Source organism: Boleophthalmus pectinirostris, unplaced genomic scaffold, assembly GCF_026225935.1.
Source record: "Boleophthalmus pectinirostris isolate CB_2022bp ecotype Guang Dong unplaced genomic scaffold, ASM2622593v1 HiC_scaffold_6, whole genome shotgun sequence".
NCBI lineage: Eukaryota > Metazoa > Chordata > Actinopteri > Gobiiformes > Gobiidae > Boleophthalmus > Boleophthalmus pectinirostris.
In genome coordinates, this window is record NW_026571447.1 from 10,585,563 (window position 1) to 10,610,549 (window position 24,987).

Sequence of the window (24,987 nt, forward strand, 5' to 3'; positions counted from 1 at the left end):
GGGTAAGATTTTTTTTTTCTTTTTATTGTATGTATATAAAATAAGGATATTTCTGTTAAAGTGGTTTGTAATGTTATGGATGTTTTTGTAACAATGCGTGAACCTGCAGAGGGCATGAGAAATAACAATTATTGATTACTGCTACTGCTACTACTGCTACTACTACTACTACTACTACTACTACTACTACTACTACTAGTAGTAGTAGTACTTTGAGAACTCTCTGCCCACATAATTATTGCAGTGCCACCTGTTAATGCAGGAAATATTCAGTTTTACCCCAACCAAGGCAATGCAGATGAATGACAGACATCAAAAGGTTTACAATAAGTTCTAGATCTCTATTTTAGTGAAAATGGTGTTCACATCCACAAAATCGCATCAAAATAGAATAGATTTCCTTAATGTGTCCCTATCCCTCTGCAGCAGAAATAGGCCACCTTACTTTCTTACAAACCAGTAGACCTAAAAGTTGTCCCACTATTGAAACTTATTGAGATCGGTGAAAGATACTTGATGATCTTTTTTTCTCTGTGATATCCACCAGCTTCATCCAGACACAGGTAACTGTCAGGACCTGTGTCTTGCAGCTTCCTCCTTAGTATTGTCCCTCAACTTGCAGGAGCACGTTACTTCAGTCAGCTCAGACTCTTCTATCAGACCATCTGGGGGAGTAAACCAGATAGGCACGACCCTGGTCACCCCAGCTTCCTTCCCATTCCTCAAAAGCTTTTATTCCTTCAATTTCATTGGTATTCCCCCATTGTGGCCATACCGGCTTGTCAAAGTCTGATCCTGTCAGATCTCAGAAGCTAAGCAGGGCTGGGCCTGGTTAGTACTTGGATGGGAGACACTGGGAAAATCAGGTGCCACAGGGGGTATTTACAGGTATGTTGCCATTATAGAACATAAAAAAAACAATATCTTCATCCTCTATAACATGATTTCATGTTCATCTTTCAGACTGGTAAAAGCCTTAAAAACAAAGTCCAAAACTCAAGATGCTACTTCAAACCATTGTCAAGTAAGTTGTTGCATTCTCATTAGATCCATCCTGTACTGTACCCTTCTGTTCCATCCAATGCCAACTGTAAACTGTTTTCCTGTATCTTAGGAAAGTTCAGACTCGTAATGAAAACATCATATCTTACATAAAAATGTAAGATCTGGAAGTCTACTAAAAATGAATTCGACAAACTCAAGCTATAAATACAAAAAGGGGATTTATTACAATTAATACATAAAAATTAGAATTTTAGAATATAAAGCTTAAAAAATGATTTTATAAGCCTCTATTACTCACAGGAACCACCCAGGGCTGCTACCTTATACTCACCACAGTTGGCACAGCAGACAGCACAGGAAATGAAATGTGCAAAACTAAACTTGTGAACCAGTGCACTAAATCACCTGCAGAAGTGGTGGAATGTCACAATAGGCCTGGTCCAACCACCAGTATGCACCCAGCCTCACTGGACATAAACAACACTTCATTGCACTGACTCAGTTGGTGCAAACTGCTGCTTTTTAAATAATTAAACTATAAACCAATCATAACAAAAGAAAAAACTATGCAATGTTAAAATCTAAAGTAGATGTTTAAACTAAATCAAAGACAAGGCAACAAAAATATTTAAGTAAAACAAACAAACTAAATATGAAAACAAATTATGATAAAGCAAAACAGGAACTGTGGTAAAGTAAAATGTGCAGTATGCAAAATGTAAAACATTACACAAAAATAATTAGGGAATTTTTCATTTGTGGGGAGAACCAGACTTTGCACCCTTACAGGAACTAACTAGACCAGCACTGTATAAAAAAAATAATTTAGTTATTTTAGGAGGATTGTACAGAAGGCAAATTGACCTATTCCTACCTTCACAGCAGAACAATTCACCTTCATTGACAACTGCAGTGACACCATCAGGTGCTCTGCAAACAAACAGGTCTTTTAAATGAACCATCTTTGTTTTACAGAGTAGAAAGGGAGCTTTTTTCCTACCCTACTATAAACCAGACAAGAGCAAAAGAGCCCGGCAGCAGACAGCAAAGAGGCAGCCATATTGGCAACTGAAGCCTTAAATAGAAGGAGCAGGAATCTATGGGAGGCTCATGATTCAATTTGATTCTGAGGCTCATGAGTCCATGCAAGAACGATTATCGATGCATCTTTATGTTTTACTTAGTGGTTACTTTTTCAAACGTGCAAATATGAAATTACTTTTATTCAACACAATTGTTTTTCTTTCAGGGATTAATTTCACAGGTGGGAGATAATATCTACTACAGAGTAGCTGTTAGCAGTGCTTCATGCTCTCTGCCAGGGGGCGGAGCCAAGAGGAGCACTTCACGGGCAGCAGGGAAAACAGACACCCCTGTTTTGCCCTGCTGTGTAATTATGTATTTAGCAGAAGTGGAAAAAAGTAGGCTCTTGTAACTGCTTTAAAACTTCAAATAATTACTCATATTTATTGGTAAAGTCAGTAATTTATTATAATGTGCAGTATATAAAGACAATGTTAACACCATTTAAAGGTCAAAGTTCAAAACTAAAATGTGACATATAAACTGTATGTATAAACAAAGAGTGAAAATCCTTCAGACATTTTAAATGTAATTCTATTAAAATCATTTTACTTTTAGGACAATATATAAATGATTTTTCATGTGTTGTAGTTTGACTTTGGCCTGGGTCAACCTTGAAAAAAGAGATTTTGATCTCAACAGGTTTTTCACCTATTTAAATAAAGGTTAATAAATAAGTAAACAATGTTCAAGATACTGACAACACTTGACATGAGGACACATGTACATCTACTCAGCATTGCATCAGTGTTTCAACAAAGGTATTTTGTTATTTATGTGTTTACAAGAAAATGTGTTTTTCCATTAGACGATGAGGATCCTTCCAATCAGCTGTCTCATTCTTCTTGTGACAGGTATGACACAATGATAGTCTGTGTGGTTGTCAGTGAGTGAAAGTAAATTCCTTTTTTTTCCTTCAGCTGTTCCCTGTTACTCAGTCAGCTTTGCAGAAATAGAAAGAACCTCCCTGAATGTCTTTGTGGGGACATGTGTGGAGATCAGATGTAAAGTCACTAGAGAATTACCTGATGAAGATGCTCTGTGGTTCTGGATGAAGGATGGACAATGGGATGGAAGTAAAATTGATTACAGTGGCACCATTGTTTACAGTAACAAGCCCAGAGAACTCCCCATCAGTCCACAGTTTAGAGGCCGAGTCACTTACACTGGATCTACACAATTCACAAATAGAGCCTCATCCTTCAAATATCCATCATGCAGTGTTAGAATCTGTGATCTGACAGAACAGGACAGTGGAAAGTATTTTTTCAGATATATCTTTAAGGAGCAGGACTTTAAATGGAGTACAAATAATGCTGTCATTTCAGTCACAGGCAAGTACATCTACTGTCACTCTTTCATTTAGAATCATGGCTGATGAGTGTGTTTGTGTAGCTTAGAGAGTTTTAATTTGTGTGTCTGTGTGTGTTTTTGTTTTTTTTGTTTTTTCAGTTAAATTATCAGTTGAAGTAAATTTGAATCACTTATCAGAACTTCTTTCTCTTCTCAGAAAACCCATGTGCAATCACATTCAACAAACCAGCACCTGTACAAGAGTCTCAAACCATCACTCTCACATGTTCTACTCCGAGATCATGTTCTAAATACTTGGAAATTGAAACTGTTCCTCCGTCTGGTTTGAAAGCATCTCAGTCTTCAATTACTTATTCTGCTACTGCATCCTACAGAGCCTCATGGACGGATGATGGCAAAGAGTTCACCTGTCAAACACGAGGAAATGAGGACCCACAACTAATGAAGAAAATCACGATTTCAGTGCAGTGTAAGTTTAGACTTGGACTGTTCCTTTAACATGTGCAGGCCACCAAAGACATATGAAATTAAAGACACTATATAATTGTGATATATCTACATTTATGTAGATTCTCCTCATGGAACACAGGCAGTAATGAGCTCCACTAGTGTTAAAGAGGGTCATTCTGTAACTTTGACTTGTTCGGCCAGAGGAAATCCGGCCCCAGTCTTTACCTGGTACAAGAACAACCAGAGGAGGTCCTCCTCTCACAGTGGAGCCATTTGGAAAATTGACTCAGCTCAGATTGAACACATGTTTGTACTGCTCAAAACAAACATGGGACAGAAAGCTCCAACTCTGTCCACATAGATGTTCAATGTAAGACACTTTCACAACACACTCATTAGGCACAAGTGCCAGAAGCTGGTGAAGGGACTATTAGTATCACAAAGCGATGCTCCAAGTGGGCAGGAAGTGAAATGATGCCATGTGACTCTCCCATAGTGACCAGGGACCCTTGCCATGATGTAGGAATGCACAGAAGTTTTCCAAAAATGTATAATTAGCTAAAAAAAAAAAAAAAAAAAAAAAAAAAAGAAAAAAAGAAAACATTGTTCTCATATCAATATTTTTCTTCTTCTTCTTCTCTTCACTTCTTTAACTTTTGGGTATTTTCATTTTCCAAAAATAAATAAAATGCCACGTCAGCGCCCCCAACCAATTCAAAAATGCATTGGGGTATATGAATGAGGACAAAAAAAAATAAAAAAATTATGATGTCTTCACCTTCATAGCAACCCCCCTCCTGACAGATTTAAGGCAGCACGGTGGCTGAGTGGCTAGCACTCATGCCTCACATCAAGAAGATTTGGCTTTGATACCCGGGTCGCCTGGGCCTAGAGTTTGCATGTTTCTCCCCGTTTGTGGATGGGTTTCCTCTGGGTGCTCCAGTTTCTCCCATCAACCCATAACAGACTACATAGGTCTGCAAGAAGAACAGCTGATAGCTAATGTCAGTTAAATACAATCAATCAATTAACTGCTCAGGGACGACAGGTGAAATTATCACTGGTGCCACAACCTGGTACAAAACATCTCTCCTGTTAAGGTTAATGTAAACTGTGCACTGTCCCTGACTCATTAAATAAATAAACTAAATAAAATATAGCAGGTATAAAATTGAGCAAAGTGTCCTGGTGGAGACAGACGTGTGTTAAGACTCTGCAGCCTGAAGACAGTGGCTCTTACACATGCTCCGCTGAAAACACTGTGTCCTCTGCAAAGTCAGGACCTCTGCAGATAGATGTTGAGTGTGAGTTTCAGAACTGTCTCCCCGATGCATTTGTCAAAACAAATGTAAACAACATGTTAATGTTAATGTGCAAAACTGTGGAAAAGCATTGATTTAATTGTTTCTGTTAAACAAAAGTCAACACTAATCTTTATCAAAATTGTTACATTTAAAGCTTCACTAGACCTCAAAATCTGTGTGACTTAGTTTTACTTTCTACTCTTTAAGTACATTTTAAAGCTACTTTAATACTTCAACTTAAGTATTTTTTCATGTGATGTTTTGACTTGAGTATTTCTTTGCTCCAGTATTTCTACTTTTACTTAAGAAACAAAATCGAGTACTTCCACCCCTGATCCTAAATGATGTCTGTTAATGAGCACAAAGTATTCTGCCAGTATCATCTGAAAACATGTACATAACATTAATTCTGTATTAGTGTGTGACTGTGGTGTTTCCTCTACAGATCCTCCCACCAGTCTGACTCTGTCCATGGACTCAGAGGTGACAGAGGGACAGAATGTCTCCATCACATGTCGTGTGGACAGTTCTCCAGTGTCCACCCTGACCCTCAGCAGGACCTCACAGGGTTCTCCAGTGGAGCTGCTCAGAGACACTGAGCACAACTCTCTGATCTACTCTGTCACTGTGACCTCTGCCCATTCAGGAGAATACACCTGCTCCGCCCACAACAGTGTGGGCTCAGACAGCACCAAGAGGTCACTCACCGTCAAATGTGGGTCAAGTTGGGTTTTACATGTTTCACAATTAGGCCAGTCTTTTTTTACTCTTAACGACTATTTAGAATGACAAATTTGAATACACTTACACGCTCTAAAAGATTCCTAAATGGAAGGAGACAGAACCTTAGTTGGCTTAATGATGGTGTAAGTTTTATTTGCACAGCATCACCAGCTTTCTGTAATCTTATGGAGGTGTTCAGGAATCTCCGTTGAAAAGAGTCTGTCTTCTATAGTCACTCTACATTTCCATAAGTACAGTATTGTGTGTCTGCAGATGCTCCTCAGAAGGTGAGAGTCCAGGCTGATCCAGGTCTGATGGTCAAAGAGAACACAACACTGACGTTACACTGCAGCGCTCTGAGCCATCCTCCTGTGAGCTCAGTGACCTGGAGCAGGGGCCCCACGGGGCAGGAGTCCCTTGTGCACACGGGGCCCACCTTCAGTGTGAGCTCAGTCAGTGTGAACGACAGTGGCCTCTACAGCTGCACCGCCCACAACCAGGTCGGACAAGGAACGTCTCCACCAGCTGAAGTTCAAGTCATGTGTGAGTATGCTTAAACAGAAAACTTAGTCTGGCACTAATGTGTGTGTGAATTCCACACTTAGTAAGAGCGCCTTGTGCATGTTGAGTTGGTCCAAAGCAGGCTGTGGTGCTGAGAGCAGAGGAGGAGCAGGGCCCTGATGGGAGCAGCTCAGTGACTCTGAGCTGCAGCAGCCACAGCTTCCCCCCGGTCAACCTCTACACCTGGTACAGGAGGACGGAGGACGGAGAGCTCAAAGTGTCTGAGAACATCAACTACACTGTGCTGTCCACACAGCCCGGAGTCTACTACTGCACTGCCAAGAACCAGATCAGTGAGAGCACGTCTGAGCCAGTCAGCCTCTTTCTACAGGGTAAGGAGACACTATAACACCTTCACCACATTCAAGTGGACAATAAAGTCAAGAACAATCTGAGAACTTTGGCTACAACTGAAATCCAAACATAAAAAAAGATCAGATTCACAGGGAAGAGCATGTACAACCATATTAATGACCCATTAATAAACCTAAAAGAGAAAACAATGTAGTGATGCATATTAAAACCACATTTTTGGTACAAATGTTCATGCTTGTCCTGTTTTGGTCCTGGTTTTATCCCAGTTTAGTCCTGATGTAGACCAGGTTTGTTTCTGGTTTAGCCCTGTTCTGGTCTAATTCCAGGTTTAGTCCCAGTTTAGTCCTAATTTTTCACAAGTTTTGTTCCTAACGGCTGCACTCTCTGAAGTTGGTTGGCTTGTTCGCTTAGCCTTAACAATTCCAGCCTGAATCATCTTCAGGTCGATGAAGCTCCTGTCTGTTTCAGTGTGTTAATAATCTAACATTTATTTGTCCGACAGAAAGCTACTTGAAGTTTATCTACCCTGCTTTTAAACTAGCAGTTATAGTGTTGGTTCCTGTTTTTATTTACAGGTATGTTGCCATTAAAGAACATAAAAAAGAAATATCTTCATCCTCTATAACATGATTTCATGTTCATCTTTCAGACTGGTGAGAGCCTTAAAAACAAAGTCCAGGACTCAAGATGCTACTTCAAACCAGTGTCAGGTAAGTTGTTGCATTCATTAGATCCATCCTAAACTGTACCTTTCTGTTCCATCCAATACCAACTGTAAACTGTTTTCCTGTATCTTAGGAAACTTCAGACTCGTATGAGAACATCAGCCTGGGACAAATGGAGACGAGTCCTCAGCGCTCAGACAGAAGTGAGTCAGAGGTGGAAATAGATGTTTGCAGGTCCCAGGTGAAGTTCAGGACCACAGAACTCAGACTGTCAGAGGAAGAGGAGGATCTGTAGACAAATAATACAAGCACTGTGGAAAAATAAATACAATCAAAACCTGTTGAATACGACTGGACAAATGTTGGACTTGCATTTTTGTTACTTTTAGCTTTCTTGTTATCTTAAAGTGAGACTAAACACCTCATCTCCACACACAACCACATTTGAACCAGAGCTGCTGAACTGGGCAGTACCTGGAGGACTAAAGAAAAGAGTGAGGCGGGAGGAGGGGCGGGGCCTGGAGGTATAAGGAGCAGTGTGATTGGTCTAACAGGATCCACAACACTTCACACTCCGCCCCTGCAGCCAGGTTTTTATCATCAGAAACTCCTCACTTTAATGAAGACATCCTGTGTGATGTCACCAAGTACTTACATTTGTAGTGTGCACTGAAGGGAGCATACACACATTTTTGAACACAAAGCTGTAAAAATATGTAATTAAAATAGTCAGAAAATGTCTCAGAACAGCGGACAATGATTTTAAAACAACATGCATACAGTTTAGTTGCAAAAGTTGATTTAGTGTTTAGTTCCACTTTAAGAATTGTGCTTTAAAGCTGTTTATTTTTTATTTTTTATACCAGTAGATGGCAGATGTGACCTGTTTATTTTGTGTTCTTTCAATTACTGTACATTAAACTGACTTGTAAAGACATTGACAATATTTCTTGTAAATCACTGGACACCAGCAGAGCCAACAGGACCAACAATTGATTTGATTTGAACCTGACATAAACTTAGGAACTGAACATTTGTCAGTAGTTTTTTGGAAGAGAAATTTCACTTCTTTGTCTATAGTCGGTCACCACAGCAAATGTAAATATGGTGCTGCCTCAGGTGACTGAAAGGAAAAGCAAAACAAAAACTCTACATGTTTTTCGATCAATAACCAAAGCTGGACTGATACTTTCACAGAGGTGCACCAGTTTTTTTCACTTGTGCTTTAAAGAGGAATGTGAATTTCCTCATTTGTCAAGACAAGATAAGTGTCCAAACTGCTTATTATGTTATTGCTTGGAATGTTCCACATAAGGCATTTAACCATGTTCATGGAGACAAGCAGATGACTCCACCAGACCATCAGCCTCCTCAGCCTCTCCTTCTCCTCACTCATCTGTCTAAGTCTCTACTGCTTGAATCTCTTTTTTTGTGGTATATTTGATATTTTTCGGGGTCCCTTGAATCATTGTGTTACTGTGTGGTCTTTTTGTTTTAGCTCTGCCTTTCACACAACTTTTAAATTGTGTTTTGTTTTATTTTGGGGGGATTTGTTCTTATTTTAGGCATATGAACTAAAGATATTTTTTTATTAAAGTGGTTTGTAATGTTATCACACAGTCTTATACAAACACATAGTTGGATATAGTTATTTGTGTCACTATTACTTGTGTTATGGGGGCAGGCCAATCACACACACAACGCCCTGATACAATTGACATGTTCTCATTTCACACCAGAAGAGGAAGTCTAATGTCTCAGTGAAGGACTGCATTAATATGTTCCTGGTGTATTTCTTATTAACTTTCTACTCTGAACAAAGGCTTGAAGGGTAAGTCATTTTTTATTGATTAGAGTAACACACACTGAGGGCAGGTGGGGACTTGAAACCCACAGGTCACAGTTAAATACATCACATTTAAGGACAAGGAAAGGAAAATTCTGGTACAAAGGACAGAGACGTTAAAATAACTGAAAATGTATGATAAAAATGTATTATCTGGAAGACTACTAAAAATTAATTACACAAACTCAAGCTATAAATACAAAAAGGGTATTTATTACAATTAATACATACAAATTTTAGTTTTAGAATATAAAGCTAAACAAATGATTTTATAAGCCTCTATTACTCACGGGAACCACCCAGGGCTGCTACCTTATACTTACCACATTTGCACAGCAGACAGCACAGGAAATGAAATGTGCAAAACTAAACTGGTGAGCCAGTGCACTAAATCACCTGCAGAAGTGGTGGAATCTGACCACTGGGCCTGGTCCAACCACCAGTATGCACCCAGCCTCACTGGACATAAACAACACTTCATTGCACTGACTCAGTTGGTGCAAACTGCTGCTTTTTAAATAAATAAACTATAAACCAATTATAACAAATGAAAAAAAAAAAAAAAAATTAGAAAAAATAGACAAGGTAAAAAAACAACAACAAAAAGAGCTACTTAAGTCAAACAAACAAGTAAATATGAAAACAAATTATTATTATAAAGCAAAACAAGAACTGTAGTAAAGCAAAATGTGCAATATGCAAAATGTAAAACATTACACAAAAATAATTAGTCAATTTTTCATTTGTGGGGGAACCAGACTTTCTCCCTTAATGATACAGGAACTAGATTTTATTAGGATTGTATAGAAGGCAAATTGATGTATTCCTACCTTCACAGCAGAACAAATCACCTTTATTGACAACTGCAGTGACACCATCAGGTGCTCTGCAAACAAACAGGTCTTTTAAATGAACCATCTTTGTTTTACAGAGTAGAAAGGGACCTTACCCTACTGTAAACCAGATAGGAGCAGACAGCAACCTTGAAAAAGAGATTTTGATCTCAACAGGTTTTTCACCTATTTAAATAAAGGTTAATAAATAAGTAAATAATGTTCAAGATACTGACAACACTTGACATGAGGACACATGTACATCTACTCAGCATTGCATCAGTGTTTTAACAAAGGTATTTTGTTATTTATGTGTTTACAAGAAAATGTGTTTTTCCATTAGACAATGAGGATCCTTCCAATCAGCTGTCTCATTCTTCTTGTGACAGGTATGACACAATGATAGTCTGTGTGGTTGTCAGTGAGTGAAAGTAAATTATTTTTGTTTTCTTTAGCTGTTTTCTGTTACTCAAACCGTTATGCAGAAATAGAATCAACCTCCCTGAATGTCTTTGTGGGGACATGTGTGGAGATCAAATGTAAAGTCACTAGAGAATTACCTGATGAAGATGCTCTGTGGTTCTGGATGAAGGATGGACAATGGGATGGAAGTAAAATTGATTACAGTGGCACCATTGTTTACAGTAACAAGCCCAGAGAACTCCCCATCAGTCCACAGTTTAGAGGCCGAGTCACTTACACTGGATCTGCACGATTAGAGAATACAGCCTCATATAATAATCCATCATGCAGTGTTAGAATCTGTGATCTGACAGAACAGGACAGTGGAAAGTATTTTTTCAGATATATCTCTAAGGAGCGGGACTTTAAATGGAGTACATGGAATAATGCTGTCATTTCAGTCACAGGCAAGTACATCTACTGTCACTCTTTCATTTAGAATCATGGCTGATGATTGTGTTTGTGTAGCTTAGAGAACTTTAATTACAGAATTTAGAATAAGAATAATGTCTTAACAAAATAATCAGTACTTAAAGTAAATTAGAACTTTTTTCTCTTCTCAGACCCATGTGCAATCACGTTCAACAAACCAGCGCCTGTACAAGAGTCTCAAACCANAGCAGACAGCAACCTTGAAAAAGAGATTTTGATCTCAACAGGTTTTTCACCTATTTAAATAAAGGTTAATAAATAAGTAAATAATGTTCGAGATACTGACAACACTTCACATGAGGACACGTGTACATCTACTCAGCATTGCATCTGTGTTTTAACAAAGGTATTTTGTTATTTATGTGTTTACAAGAAAATGTGTTTTTCCATTAGACAATGAGGATCCTTCCAATCAGCTGTCTCATTCTTCTTGTGACAGGTATGACACAATGATAGTCTGTGTGGTTGTCAGTGAGTGAAAGTAAATTATTTTTGTTTTCTTTAGCTGTTTTCTGTTACTCAAACCGTTATGCAGAAATAGAATCAACCTACCTGAATGTCTTTGTGGGGACATGTGTGGAGATCAAGTGTAAAGTCACTAGAGAATTACCTGATGAAGATGCTCTGTGGTTCTGGATGAAGGATGGACAACGGGATGGAAGTAAAATTGATTACAGTGGCACCATTGTTTACAGTAACAAGCCCAGAGAACTCCCCATCAGTCCACAGTTTCGACATCGAGTCACTTACACTGGATCTGCACGATTAGCAAATAGAGCCTCATACTCCAATAATCCATCATGCAGTGTTAGAATCTGTGATCTGACAGAACAGGACAGAGGAGTGTATTTTTTCAGATATATCTCTAAGGAGCGGGACTTTAAATGGAGTACAAATAATGCTGTCATTTCAGTCACAGGCAAGTACATCTACTGTCACTCTTTCATTTAGAATCATGGCTGATGATTGTGTTTGTGTAGCTTAGAGAACTTTAATTACAGAATTTAGAATAAGAATAATGTCTTAACAAAATAATCAGTACTTAAAGTAAATTAGAACTTTCTTTCTCTTCTCAGACCCATGTGCAATCACGTTCAACAAACCAGCGCCTGTACGAGAGTCTCAAACCATCACTCTCACATGTTCTACTCCGAGTTCATGTTCTAAATACTTGGAAATTCAAACTGTTCCTCCGTCTGGTTTAAGAAACATCTCAGTATGGTTACAGTTATTCAGCTACTGCATCCTACAGAGCCTCATGGAGGGACAATGACAAAGAGTTCACCTGTCAAACACGAGGAAACAAAGACCCACAACTGATGAAGAAGATCACGATCTCAGTGGAGTGTAAGTTTATACTTGGACTGTTCCTTTAACATGTGCAGGCGACTAAAGACATATGAAATTTAGCACACTATATAATTGTGATATATCTACATTTATGTAGATTCTCCTCATGGAACACAGGTCCCCTAACTGTCTCCCCTATGCATTTGTGATTGATGCAAATAAATGTAAACAAGACGCTAATATTATACAACTGTGACAAAGTGAGTGGGATGCTTCTACAGTACACATACAGTATATCAACAATTTTAACCAAATGATCCAAAAGAAAGCAGTGACAGCGCCTGTGGATACTGCCACACAACCAAACCCTAGGCCAATGTTGTTCTGTTTAATGTATTTATCTGGATTTTCATTGATTTTATGTTTATGAAAAAGTAATGAGGAAACTGTATTTGTTGCAGACAAACCAAAGAACACCAAGCATTGAAATTGTTGGTCAGAGCAGAGAAGTAGCAGTGGGTCACTCTGTGACTCTCAAATGTAACAGTGATGCCAACCCTCCTCCTCACACATACGATTGGTTTAAAGGCAGTCAATATCTTCAGAGAACAACTGAAAACAGACTGGAGCTGAAGAAAGTGCAGAGAGCAGACGAGGGCTGCTACATCTGCAAAGCTGCCAACAAACACGGATCAGGCTACAGCACAGACCTGTGTATAAAAATGCTCTGTAAGTCACTCTGGGTCCTCACTCACTCTGGCTGTACTATAATAGTTTTGTCATGGCCGATGCTGTGACAGATAAGTGTAAGAAGTGCAGCTGATATATCTCTAACAGTAATCAGTGGTGTGTGTGTGATGAGTCTTAGGTGAGATGGGGAGGTTTATTTTCATTACTGGTGTGTGGAATTTTCAAGCTTTTATTTCGTGTTTTGATCTGCTGTTATTTGTGGAGATTTTTCACATCCTCACATCAGCACAGACCTACAAACCCAAAGCATGTGATACTTTTTGGCCAATGACCACAGCTGAAAGGTGAAAGGGAGACAGACAGAGGAGAGTTCGCCCAGAATTGACAACGTGCTGCTGCACAGGAGCCACAAACCAGAACAGCGCATCATGACGCCAGATCAACACAGAGGGGCAGTGAGGAAGTCCTTGTGTGCAAGTGTTGTACACCTTTGAGTGGTGCTCCAGCTCGACAGCCTTTGGTTGCAGTAGGCTAACAGAAGTTGTGTAATCAGACACGTCAGTGGTGATGGTGGAGCCTGGGTACAGTGAGGATGGAGAGACCTGAGAGAAACAGAGAACAAAGATTCAAGAGATTTAAAGAAAGGCACCATGACACTGAACCAGTGCAGTGGTGAGAGTGAGGAGCTCTGTCTTGGCCTGGGACACAAACACAGATCATAAGGAGGATGATAGGAGTCTCTTTCCCCAAACTGCAAACTGCCCCCTCATTTTAACCCAGGCCCACCTAGTGTTTTAGTTCAGTCGCTCTCACTTCATTGATTTTATGAGTAATATTCCTAATTTGGCTATTATGTTTTTATTAATAAGCCCCAACCCATGCTACATGCACTAGAAACAAAATATAGCTCATTATGAGATGTTTTGTAATGGGTCTGTGTTAATGTACATTCTACGTACATTTAGACTTGCGTATGTTTAACACAATTCACAATTATTAGGAATAAACTGGTTTCAAATGCCAGTAGGCCACTCTTTCAACCATAAAACTCAGTTCAAACTACAGGCACCAGACTAATTTCTTAAGAATAGGCTGTTCAGATGAATTTAATCATTAATCCTAAATGATGTCTGTTAACACAAAGAGTCATGCCAGTATAAAAACATATAGAACTGCCTTAATTCTGTGTTAGTGTGTGACTATGGTGGTTCCTCCAAAGATCCTCCCACCAGTCTGACTCTGTCCATGGACTCAGAGGTGACAGAGGGACAGAATGTCTCCATCACATGTCGTGTGGACAGTTCTCCAGTGTCCACCCTGACCCTCAGCAGGACCTCACAGGGTTCTCCAGTGGAGCTGCTCAGAGACACTGAGCACAACTCTCTGATCTACTCTGTCACTGTGACCTCTGCCCATTCAGGAGAATACACCTGCTCCGCCCACAACAGTGTGGGCTCAGACAGCACCAAGAGGTCACTCACCGTCAAATGTGGGTCAAGTTGGGTTTTACATGTTTCACAATTAGGCCAGTCTGTATTTACTCTAACGACTATTTAGAATGACATTTGAATACACTTACACACTCTAAAAGATGCCGAAATGGAAGGAGACAGAACATTAGTTGGCTTAATGATGGTGTAAGTTTTATTTGCATAGCATCACCAGCTTTCTGTAATCTTATGGAGGTGTTCAGGAATCTCCGTTGAAAAGAGTCTGTCTTCTATAGTCTCTCTCTAGTCACTTTACATTTCCATAAGTACAGTATTGTGTGTCTGCAGATGCTCCTCAGAAGGTGAGAGTCCAGGCTGATCCAGGTCTGATGGTCAAAGAGAACACAACACTGACGTTACACTGCAGCGCTCTGAGCCATCCTCCTGTGAGCTCAGTGACCTGGAGCAGGGGCCCCACGGGGCAGGAGTCCCTTGTGCACACGGGGCCCACCTTCAGTGTGAGCTCAGTCAGTGTGAACGACAGTGGCCTCTACAGCTGCACCGCCCACAACCAGCTCGGACAAGGAACGTCTCCACCAGCTGAAGTTCAAGTCATGTGTGAGTATGCTTAAACAGAAAACTTAGTCTGGCACTAATGTGTGTGTGAATTCCACACTTAGTAAAAGCGCCTTGTGCATGTTGAGTTGGTCCAAAGCAGGCTGTGGTGCTGAGAGCAGAGGAGGAGCAGGGCCCTGATGGGAGCAGCTCAGTGACTCTGAGCTGCAGCAGCCACAGCTTCCCCCCGGTCAACCTCTACACCTGGTACAGGAGGACGGAGGACGGAGAGCTCAAAGTGTCTGAGAACATCAACTACACTGTGCTGTCCACACAGCCCGGAGTCTACTACTGCACTGCCAAGAACCAGATCAGTGAGAGCACGTCTGAGCCAGTCAGCCTCTTTCTACAGGGTAAGGAGACACTATAACACAATAACAACAAAACAATTGGGGTAGTGGATGGATATTAAGATTTTATTTCATAAAATAACTAAATTAGCTGTGGAGCTGATGGTGTTTCTTCTCTGCAGAAAGCTTTGTGAAGTACATTGGCCTGGCTCTGGTGCCCCTGCTCATCATCTTATGTGCTTTCATTGTTTACAGGTACCATGAGAGATTATACTGAATAATGTTATAGGATTGCACAACAGATGAAACTGAGTTTAAATCAAGTACAAATTACAAAACAAAATCAGGAATGACAGAATTTTATCTTAATATCAGACACAAGTGTCTCTGTGTTTTGTTTTTCAGGCTGAAAATAAAGAAGTCTGTTGAAGGGGAAAGAACGAACAAGCCCTGGTGGAGGAGTTGTTCAAAGGCTCTGGTAATATTTTCTATATCTAGATGTATGACACAGTACTTATTTTTATTTGTCAAAAATATCTAAATGAATAATGCAGTTAGTTTGGCCCTGTGTCTCTTAAAGTGATTAAATGTGTTTTTTATGACAGTCTTCTTTAGTATTGAGCCAACTGTGGTCATTACATTTTTAAGAGTGGTTTACACTAGTCTAGGGAAGCCCATTTTCACCAGTAAATAAAAAATAAAAACCTCACAGGAAATCATCATTACAAGTTTAAAAGTCATAATTATGAGTTTTAAAGTCATCATTATTTTATTTATTTTGTTTTCAGTGGGACAGTGTATCTTAGACTTAGAGTTAGACAAACTTTATTGATCCAAAAGGGACATTTTTTGGACACAGTAGCTCACACATCACAAAATAATATAATAACAAAGAGTAAAAAATATAATTGGTAATAATAAGTTCTGAATAAGTAGCAAAAAAGATAGAAAGAGACAGGTGTCCAAAAAGGCATAATTCAAATCAAGTTTATTTATATAACACATTTAAAATAACTTCACCTGACCAAAGTGCTTCACGTACAAGTCAACAAAATAGAGGAAACAGTTACATATACATATATACAGATAACAGGTGAAAACTACAATAAAAACACCAAGATAACCTGACTAGCTACTACTCAATGCCAGGGACAAGAGGTGAGTTTTCAGTCTCGTCTTAAACTGCGTTACTGACTGAGAGGATCTGACAGGAAGAGGAAGGTTGTTCCACAGTCTTGGCGCAGCCACAGAAAAGGCTCTGTCACCTCTCGTCTTGAGCCTAGTTTTGGGCACGACCAACAGACCAACAGATCATCAGCTGGTCAGTTGATCTCAGGCCTCTGGGAGGAGTATAGGGCTGCAGTAACTCCTTCAAATAGACTGGACCCAGAGTGCAAACATTTGAAAACAATTAATAACATTTTAAACTGCACCCTACATGAGACAGGGAGCCAGTGCAGGTCACACAGCACAGGTGTGATGGGTTCACGTTTCTTAGTATTTGTCAGCAGACGAGCTGCAGTGTTCTGGACGTGTTGTGAGCTCTGCAGGGAGCTTTGATCTAACCCTAGATACAAAGAATTGCAATAGTCCAGGCGTGATGTTACATAGCATGGATAGCTCTTTCGAACTCTGCCCGTGGGAGGTAGGGCTTTACTTTAGTGAGGAGCCTCAACTGAAGGAAGCTGGACTTAATCACAGTGCTAATGTGCTTGTCCAGTTTAAACATGGAGTCCACAATCACCCTAAGATTCCTCACTGCAGGGAGACAATAGGAGGACAGAGGACCAATCACACTGTCCTGCCCAAGCAGTGGGTTAGTTTGCCCAAACAACACAATCTTGTTTTTTATAATGAAGGTTCAGGAAGTTTCCGCTCAACCAGGTCTGTACATCCTGCAGTCCTGCAGAGCTTTGATCGTGCTCTGGCTGTCAATTGTGGTCACTGACAGATACATTTGAATGTCATCTGCAAAACAGTGAAAAGTGACATTGTGCTTTCTACAGGGCATACAGAGCAGGTGCTAATGTATAACCCTGGGGAACACTGTACTGTAAGGGAGACACAGAGGAGGAGTACTGTCCTAAGTTAACAGAAAAACTCCTGTCTGACAGATATGACCTAGAACCAACAGAGCACTGTCCCCTTAATGCTCACGTCTCCAGACGAGACAGAAGAATGCTGTGAGTCACCGTGTCAAAAGGTGGCTGTTAAGTCTAAAAGCAAAAGAACAGTGGATTTCCCACAGTCAACAGTTAAAAGAAGATCATTAAAAACTTTTAAAAGAGCTGTTTCAGTACTGTGCTGAGATTTAAAACCAGATTGGAATGTTTCACCAATGTCATTAAGATTAAGGTAAGCCTGTATTTGGTCATAAGTAACCTCTAAAACCTTACATTAAAAGGGCAACTTTGAGGTAGGTCTAAAATTACCAAGAACATTTGGGTCAAGATTAGGCTTTTTGATAAGTGGTTGGACTACAGCATATTTCAGGGCAATGGGAAAACAACCAGACATCAGAGACGAGTTCACAACATAAGTAATATAAGGTCCAATAGAATCGAAAACATCCTTGAACAGACGACTTGAAATAATATCTAGAGGACAGAAGGAAGGCTTTAGCTGTTGAACAATTTTTTTCAGGTCCAAAATAGACACTGGTTCAAAAACATATATAGCTCCACTGTTGTCCTCTTCCTCCTGAAGTCAATCACCAGTTCTTTGGTCTTATCAATGTTCAGGGGCAGATGGTTTGCCTGGGAACACACCACAAAACTTGTACTCCAGCTCCTGTCCATCTCTGATACACCCTTCCACTGCAGAATCATCAAAGGACTTCTGCAGGTGGCAGGACTCGGAGAACTACTGGAAATCAGAGGTGCTTCCCAGTCACACATACTGAGGCCTGCCTGACAGGTAGTCAGTAATCCAGGAGACAATGGAGGAGCTGACACCCATCCTGAGCAGCTTCTCACTCATCAGAAAGGGCCACATTGTATTAAAGGCACTGGAGAAATTGAAAAAAAAAAATCCTTATAGAGCCCTTCATACTATCCAGGTGTGAGTGAGCCCGCGGCACAAAATAGATCATTGCATCTTCTGTGCCAAAATAGCACTGATATGCAAAAAACTCCAGGGATGGTGCCACTAGGGATCTGAGCTGAGTCTCTCAAACATTTTCATGAAAAGACACTAAGTCAAAGTAACTGATCTGAAGTCACTGAGTCCAGATGGAATAGGCTTCTTGGACACTGGCAAATACAGGAGGTTTTCCATATCCTTTCAAGCTTCAGACTCAGAGTGAAGACAAAGTGCAGGATCTCAGTGAGCTGTGCAGCACATGTCCTCAGCACACGGGGGTTGACTTGGTCTGGTCCAGGAGACTTGCTTAGATGAACTTTCTCCTGCTGTTAATTAATCAACTGTTTTAAATTATATTAATGTAAATGTACCTGAATTGGCAAAATGTTGAGTTTAAAGGTCATAATCAGGAGTTTAAAACATCATAATTACAAGTTAATAGTCATAATTACAAGTTTTCAAATTTGCCATGTAAGAATATGGGCTGTGAGACCATTTTTCTGGAGAAACCATCCACCAGGAGGTCAGGACTTTCAGATGACATCCCAACATTATATAGGCCAATAATATTCCATAAAGATGGGGAACAGCTAAAAGAATTATTCTTAACATAATTAGTAAAGATATATTTGTGTTTTTATATAGCAAATACAAGGGTCTGATCATTAATAAAAATGATCAGGTCTGAGCACAGATTTTACAGGCTATGAGTCCAACATATTTCTTTATGACTATCATGAAATCAATAGCAAACTTATCCCTCATGAGAGTATTACTTCATGTAGAATCTGAAATCCACCACCACAAACTTGATATAATGAAACAAGACTTAAAAGTTTTATTCTCATCTTGTGTTCAGGGAGGATGGCACAGCTCCAGAGGCTGCTCAGAGGATGTCCATGCAGAGACACCTGGAAGGAGAGATGTCCCACCACCTCAGCAGAGAGCAGACGTGATGTGAGTGAAAACAGATAAAGAGAATGCACAAACACAATGTCTGATAGTATTCACTCAGGGAAGATGCTGTTTACTTGTCTTTATGTGTTGACAGGAACAGTACATCCAGTGCCAATGCTCCTTACTCCACTGTGAACCTCCCCAAACATAAACAAGTATGTATTTAAGAACAGAGCAATAATGAGAAGGTCCCTTCACCAAGTAGTAGGGATGGGACAAGATGTGCCACAAGATCTTGTGATTACCACACGATTGTGCACTCCAACAACATGGATTCATGCAATATTTGTGAGTTCACAAACTCATGAGAATCCATGTTGGCGTGCCCCCGTGATAGGACACACCAGCTGGTGGGCGACCAATCACAGAGCAGCGTTGAGGTTTATGCGGAATCCAAACTTGAAAAGCTCAAACAGAACAAACATGGGAATGCTGACAGATGTGCTTCAGCCAATATTTGCATCAATACAGATTTTTTTTTTTCCTTGTGAAAAACTTGCAGAAGGTGAGAGCTTTGTGCATCTGTGGACAGAGAAGATGTCCGTACTTTTGTCTCAACTGGATTTAACTAAAGTTAGATTTTTTGACTTATTCCCTTGTTGTGACGCTTTGACCAATCCAATTCAAGTAATCTCCTTGACACTGCATGTTTTCTGATCACTTTCAGAGTCATCCCACATTGATAATGTGTAGAACTCAATTCAGAGTGACACACAGATGAATCTAGTGTGAGGCAGATTCTTTTACATTTGGACAAACATAAACCTTTACATTAAGGGTTAAATGCTGATGAGTTGCATCTCTTCAGAAGCTGTGCTCCAATGAACATTTGAAATAAAAATAAATCAGAAAGTGTGAGGCCAAAATTGAGGATTGGATTGCATGTATTTTTATAAATTAAATCTTGTCTTGTCCCACCCTGACTAAGTAAGAGAACTGTCTATGTGTTGTGTGTAGGGCTTGAGTTAGACAAAAATCTACTAGCTTCAATGTGTTTTTTTTTCTTTTTCTTTTTTTTCCTTTCATTGTTTGACGCCTCAGTCTAATTCATGACTCAACTTTTCCACCATTTCACTTCTCAGAGCCGTCCTGGCACCAGTGATGAAAACATCGCCTCATTCTTCTACGCCTCAGTGCACTTTGACAAGTACCCATCGTAAGTTCCACACAGTAACATGAGTAAAAGTCCATTCAAACAGTCACATTACAATCTGTCTGTAGGACTCTGATCCCCAAAGAAAGAGAGGAAGTCGTCTACTCCACTGTAAAGAAGCATCATGAGGTAAACCAAGTGTCACCAATGCACTTTTTACACACATTTTGGTTAAAGCTGCACTATGTCACTTTTTTGGAGCATCCACCACCTGATGTTTCCATGGAGAAGTTATTATCTTATCTACAATTTTCCACAGTATGGTCAATGTATTAAACTTATCTACCTTCAGAGGTAGGTAGTAATCAGTAGTAATTATATATTTACTCAGTAACATTTACTTGAGCCACTTTTTAATGCAGTACTTTAATAGCAATATACCTTTACTCTTACTTGAGTAATACTTTAAGTTAAATAAAAGTTTTGGTTACTCATCTCGATGTGGAGAGGAGTAGGTGAGTTGGCTCAGGCATCTGTTCTGGACGCCTCCTGGGGAAGACCGAGGACATACTGGAGGAACTTTGTCTCTCGGCCTGGGAAAACCACGGGATCCCCCCAGAAGAGCTCCTACAAGTGTGTGTGGAAAGGGAAGTCTGGACCTTCCTGCTCTCTGCGACCCGACCCCGAATAAAGCGGAAGAAAATAGATGGAGTTACTCTTGAAGTTACTCTTACTTGAGTTTAGTAGTTTTCCCAATACTTTTTTACTACTTATTTGAATAATTTCTTGGATTACTTCTTTTTACTTCTATTTGAGTAATATTATTTTGTAGTAAGTAACATTATGCTTACTTGAGTAAAATTTTTGGCTAACTGTATCTCTCTTACCTTGAAAAAACATCTTGAAAAATGTGTTGTTACTGTGAGGGTGTCGCCTCTCCACAGATTTGACCTGTAACGTGGCCTGGTAGCATGACCAGCTTTAGACAGAGCAGGCAGATGTTAAATGCCATACTGTGGCATACTTAATAATAAAGCAATTACACTTCCATAAAAATAACTATAAAAGTTACATATTGCAGCTTTAAAGACAGTTTCAGAAACCTGTGTATTATTTTGTGTTACAGGAAGCAGGAGATGTCTATGAGAATGTTAGAAAAAAGGTGGATTGTTCAGCTGCAGCAGACAGCAGTGAGGATGAGGTGGATGTGAGTTACTCCAAGGTGAACTTGAGGAGTCGAGTGACGGCAGCGGAGGAGGAGTACTCAGAACTCAACTTCTAAACACACTTAGGATCTATTGACTCTGTGCACAGAAGTATGTTAGCTAGCTCACTGTGTCTCAAAACTAACAGTCACTAGAGTTAAATTATTTTACATGTTGTCAGTGACATCCACCCACAACTCTCTGTCCACTGCCTTCTCTTTAAGTATTAATATATTTTAGCATGACTCAGCAAAAACACATAGATACACAATTACATAGGAAGTAGTGAGTCTAACAGTGTGTTTGCCGGGCCTGTTGTGCACAGAGAATATTACAAGAAACTCATGAAATACTGTAAATGAAACCAGGAACACCTCACCCTTACACTGCCTACAGACGCCACATCTCAACCCATCTTCACCACAGCAGCAGAACCATCAGCCTCCTCAGCCTCTCCTTCTCCTCACTCACTGTCTCTCCTGGTTGAATTTCTTTATTTGTGGTATATTGATATATAGATTGTGGGGGGTTCCTTGAATTATTGTCTTACTGTGTGGTTCACACAACGTTTAAAATGTGTTTTATTCTTGGGTAAGATTTGTTTTCTTTTTATTGTATGTATGTAAAATAAGGATATTTCTGTTAAAGTGGTTTGTAATGTTATGGATGTTTTTGTAACAATGCGTGACCTGCAGAGGGCATGAGAAATAACAATTATTGATTACTACTACTACTACTACTACTACTACTACTGCTACTACTACTTTGAGAACTCTCTGCCCACATAATTATTGCAGTGCCACCTGTTAATGCAGGAAATATTCAGTTTTACCCCAACCAAGGCAATGCAGATGAATGACAGACATCAAAAGGTTTACAATAAGTTCTAGATCTCTATTTGAGTGAAAACGGTGTTCACATCCACAAAATCGCATCAAAATGGAATAGATTTCCTTAATGTGTCCCTATCCCTCTGCAGCAGAAATAGGCCACCTTACTTTCTTACAAACCAGTAGACCTAAAAGTTGTCCCACTATTGAAACTATTGAGATCGGTGAAAGGTTGCCAAGCACCTCACAGGGTTCTCCAGTGGAGCTGCTCAGAGACACTGAGCACAACTCTCTGATCTACTCTGTCACTGTGACCTCTGCCCATTCAGGAGAATACACCTGCTCCGCCCACAACAGTGTGGGCTCAGACAGCACCAAGAGGTCACTCACCATCAGTTGTGGGTCAAGTTGGGTTTTACATGTTTCACAATTAGGCCAGTCTGTACTTACTTTAACAACACCAATTGCTCATTTTAGCCCAGGTCCACTAGTGTTTTAGTTCACTTGCTCTCCTGCTTGATTTTAACAGGTTAACAAATAACTGTAGGCTGTTCTTTCAACAACAACAACAACAAAAAAATCTTTTCAAATTATAGACCCCAGACTAATTTCTTCAGAATCCTAATCCTAAATGATGTTAATGAGCACTATGTATTCTGCCAGTATCATTTGAAAACATGTATAATAACCTTAAATCTGTGACAGTGCGTGACCATGGTGTTCCCTCCACAGCTCCTACAGAAAGTTGTAGAAGAAAGTTCATCTATCTTGCTTTTAAACTACTTGCCATTGTATTGGTTCCAGTTTTTATTTAAAGGTACGATACTGAGAGAATATGAAAAAATGTGTTAAAAATATATGGCTATAATTTCAACTACATACGTTTCCATCTTTTAGACTGGTGAGAGTCATAAACAAATCAGACCCTCCAGAGGCAACTTCAGACAGACATCCAGTTAATATCACTGTTACTGTTACAACATCATTTTACACTTTATCGATTTAACAATGCTCATAATTATTTATAATAAAATACTAGTTTTATATTGTGCTTTTCACAGTAGCTCAAATATGCTTTATAATAATGTAGCACAAAACAAAAAGAGGAAAGACAAAAAAGTAGCGAGGAAGCAGTTATCTGCATGGTTTTTTCGGCTCTGAGGAAATTGTGAGTTTTGAGCTGTTTTTTTTTTTTAAAGGATTTAATCAGTCTGAGTTTAAATAATGATAAAATAAATAAAAATGGTTATTTACATTTTATTTATACTCCCAAACACTGTCACATAGCAGCACTTAGAGACTGTATCAGATCACTGCACACCGTGTCTAATAATAATGTATTTAAATCCTAATGATGCGTGAAGGAATTGTGTTGGCAAGAAACTAACTATATACATTTAACAATCTACTTCCTCTTTTATAGTTCTGAAAATCCCCAGCCTTAAACGTGCACTGCATAACATTACTAATGGAGGGTCTGCCACCTGCTTATTTCCATGGAAATGGTATTGCTTTATCTAGAATATTCCACAGAATACATTAACCATACATCACAAGGGAGACAAACAGGTTACAGCACTATGTTACATTACAATTCACATCTATGGAGAGTCGCCTCTACAGATGTATACGTTTACTGTCACAGAACATTCCAGGCAGTATCATCTCCATGGACACAAGTAGGAAATTGTGCAGTACAACTTTAATGTTAAGTTTTAATTTAGAATGTTTTAATTCATACAGCTGGTCATTTAGTAGATTATCCTTGTGCATAATCTGTTGACAATTGAAGATTGAATGAAAGTAATTTAAAGTTTTCTATATTTGCTAACTAATTTTCAAATAGACTAAGAAATAGGCTTGATACAAATTCCAATATCACATTGTTAATTAAAAATGTAATTTCTTTAGACAATAGAATGTGATTTTCAACATTAAATCATAGTACTTTCTTTTATATTACCATGTGGCTTAATATCTGCATACTCCTCAGTGGTCCAGGTTGGTTCCATAGTGGTCCATGGGCATATGCTAGTCTATGTGCTTTTATATTTGTTCTGCTACATCTTAAAATCATTCGAAAGATATTCAGGAAAGTTTCCTTTCTATCCTGTGAATGCAACTTTTTTAGTATCGAAACCTGCTCAAATGATTTCTGATTTTTGATACTTTTGACGACCTTAATTCTATCAACTAGATTTTGAAGATTTAGATTTTTTTCCCCCCAATTAATCAAAAAATCACTACTCAATATGTATACATAACAGATACAGGTTCTTGCAATGTGCACTTACAGACATTTCTGACATATTTTCGGTATCCTAGGAAACACACGACTACGAGGAGATTGAAATGGGACCAATTGGGACAAATTATCAGTGTTTGAACAGAGGCAGATCAGCAGAAGACCAGAAACTGCAGACAAATAATGCACCCACTGGACAGCAGTGAGGGCGGTTCAAATGGGGCCCCGGAAAGATCGCTAAATGACTGCAAACATGCACGGATGACAA

The 24,987-nt window shown here is 39.4% G+C and overlaps 1 protein-coding gene, 1 long non-coding RNA gene and 1 pseudogene across 2 annotated transcripts; all 3 read left to right on the plus strand.

Annotated features, from left to right (window-relative positions):
* The first annotated feature begins 761 nt into the window (after positions 1-761).
* On the plus strand, positions 762-878 carry LOC129411951 (5S ribosomal RNA; annotated as a pseudogene).
* A 7,887-nt stretch (positions 879-8,765) lies between these two features.
* On the plus strand, positions 8,766-10,962 carry LOC129411763 (uncharacterized). Its single transcript, XR_008633445.1, has 3 exons — positions 8,766-9,251; positions 10,443-10,488; positions 10,555-10,962. It is a non-coding gene; the product is annotated as an uncharacterized LOC129411763 (long non-coding RNA).
* A 1,128-nt stretch (positions 10,963-12,090) lies between these two features.
* On the plus strand, positions 12,091-23,351 carry LOC129411762 (B-cell receptor CD22-like). Its single transcript, XM_055163552.1, has 12 exons — positions 12,091-12,340; positions 12,745-13,012; positions 14,193-14,462; positions 14,752-15,021; positions 15,108-15,371; positions 15,491-15,563; positions 15,714-15,786; positions 19,249-19,346; positions 19,441-19,501; positions 20,429-20,502; positions 20,568-20,628; positions 21,566-23,351. The coding sequence occupies exons 2-12, from the start codon at positions 13,006-13,008 to the stop codon at positions 21,719-21,721; spliced, it is 1,407 nt and encodes a 468-aa protein (XP_055019527.1). The 5' UTR covers positions 12,091-12,340; positions 12,745-13,005; the 3' UTR covers positions 21,722-23,351.
* Positions 23,352-24,987: the final 1,636 nt, after the last annotated feature.

What these genes read in the sequence shown, in the direction of transcription:
- LOC129411762 (XM_055163552.1), top strand. An exon ending in AGCTGAAGTTCAAGTCATGT is followed by an intron (nt 15,022 to 15,107) that starts GTGAGTATGCTT and finishes GTGCATGTTGAG; the next exon opens with TTGGTCCAAAGCAGGCTGTG. An exon ending in GGAGTTGTTCAAAGGCTCTG is followed by an intron (nt 15,787 to 19,248) that starts GTAATATTTTCT and finishes TCTTGTGTTCAG; the next exon opens with GGAGGATGGCACAGCTCCAG.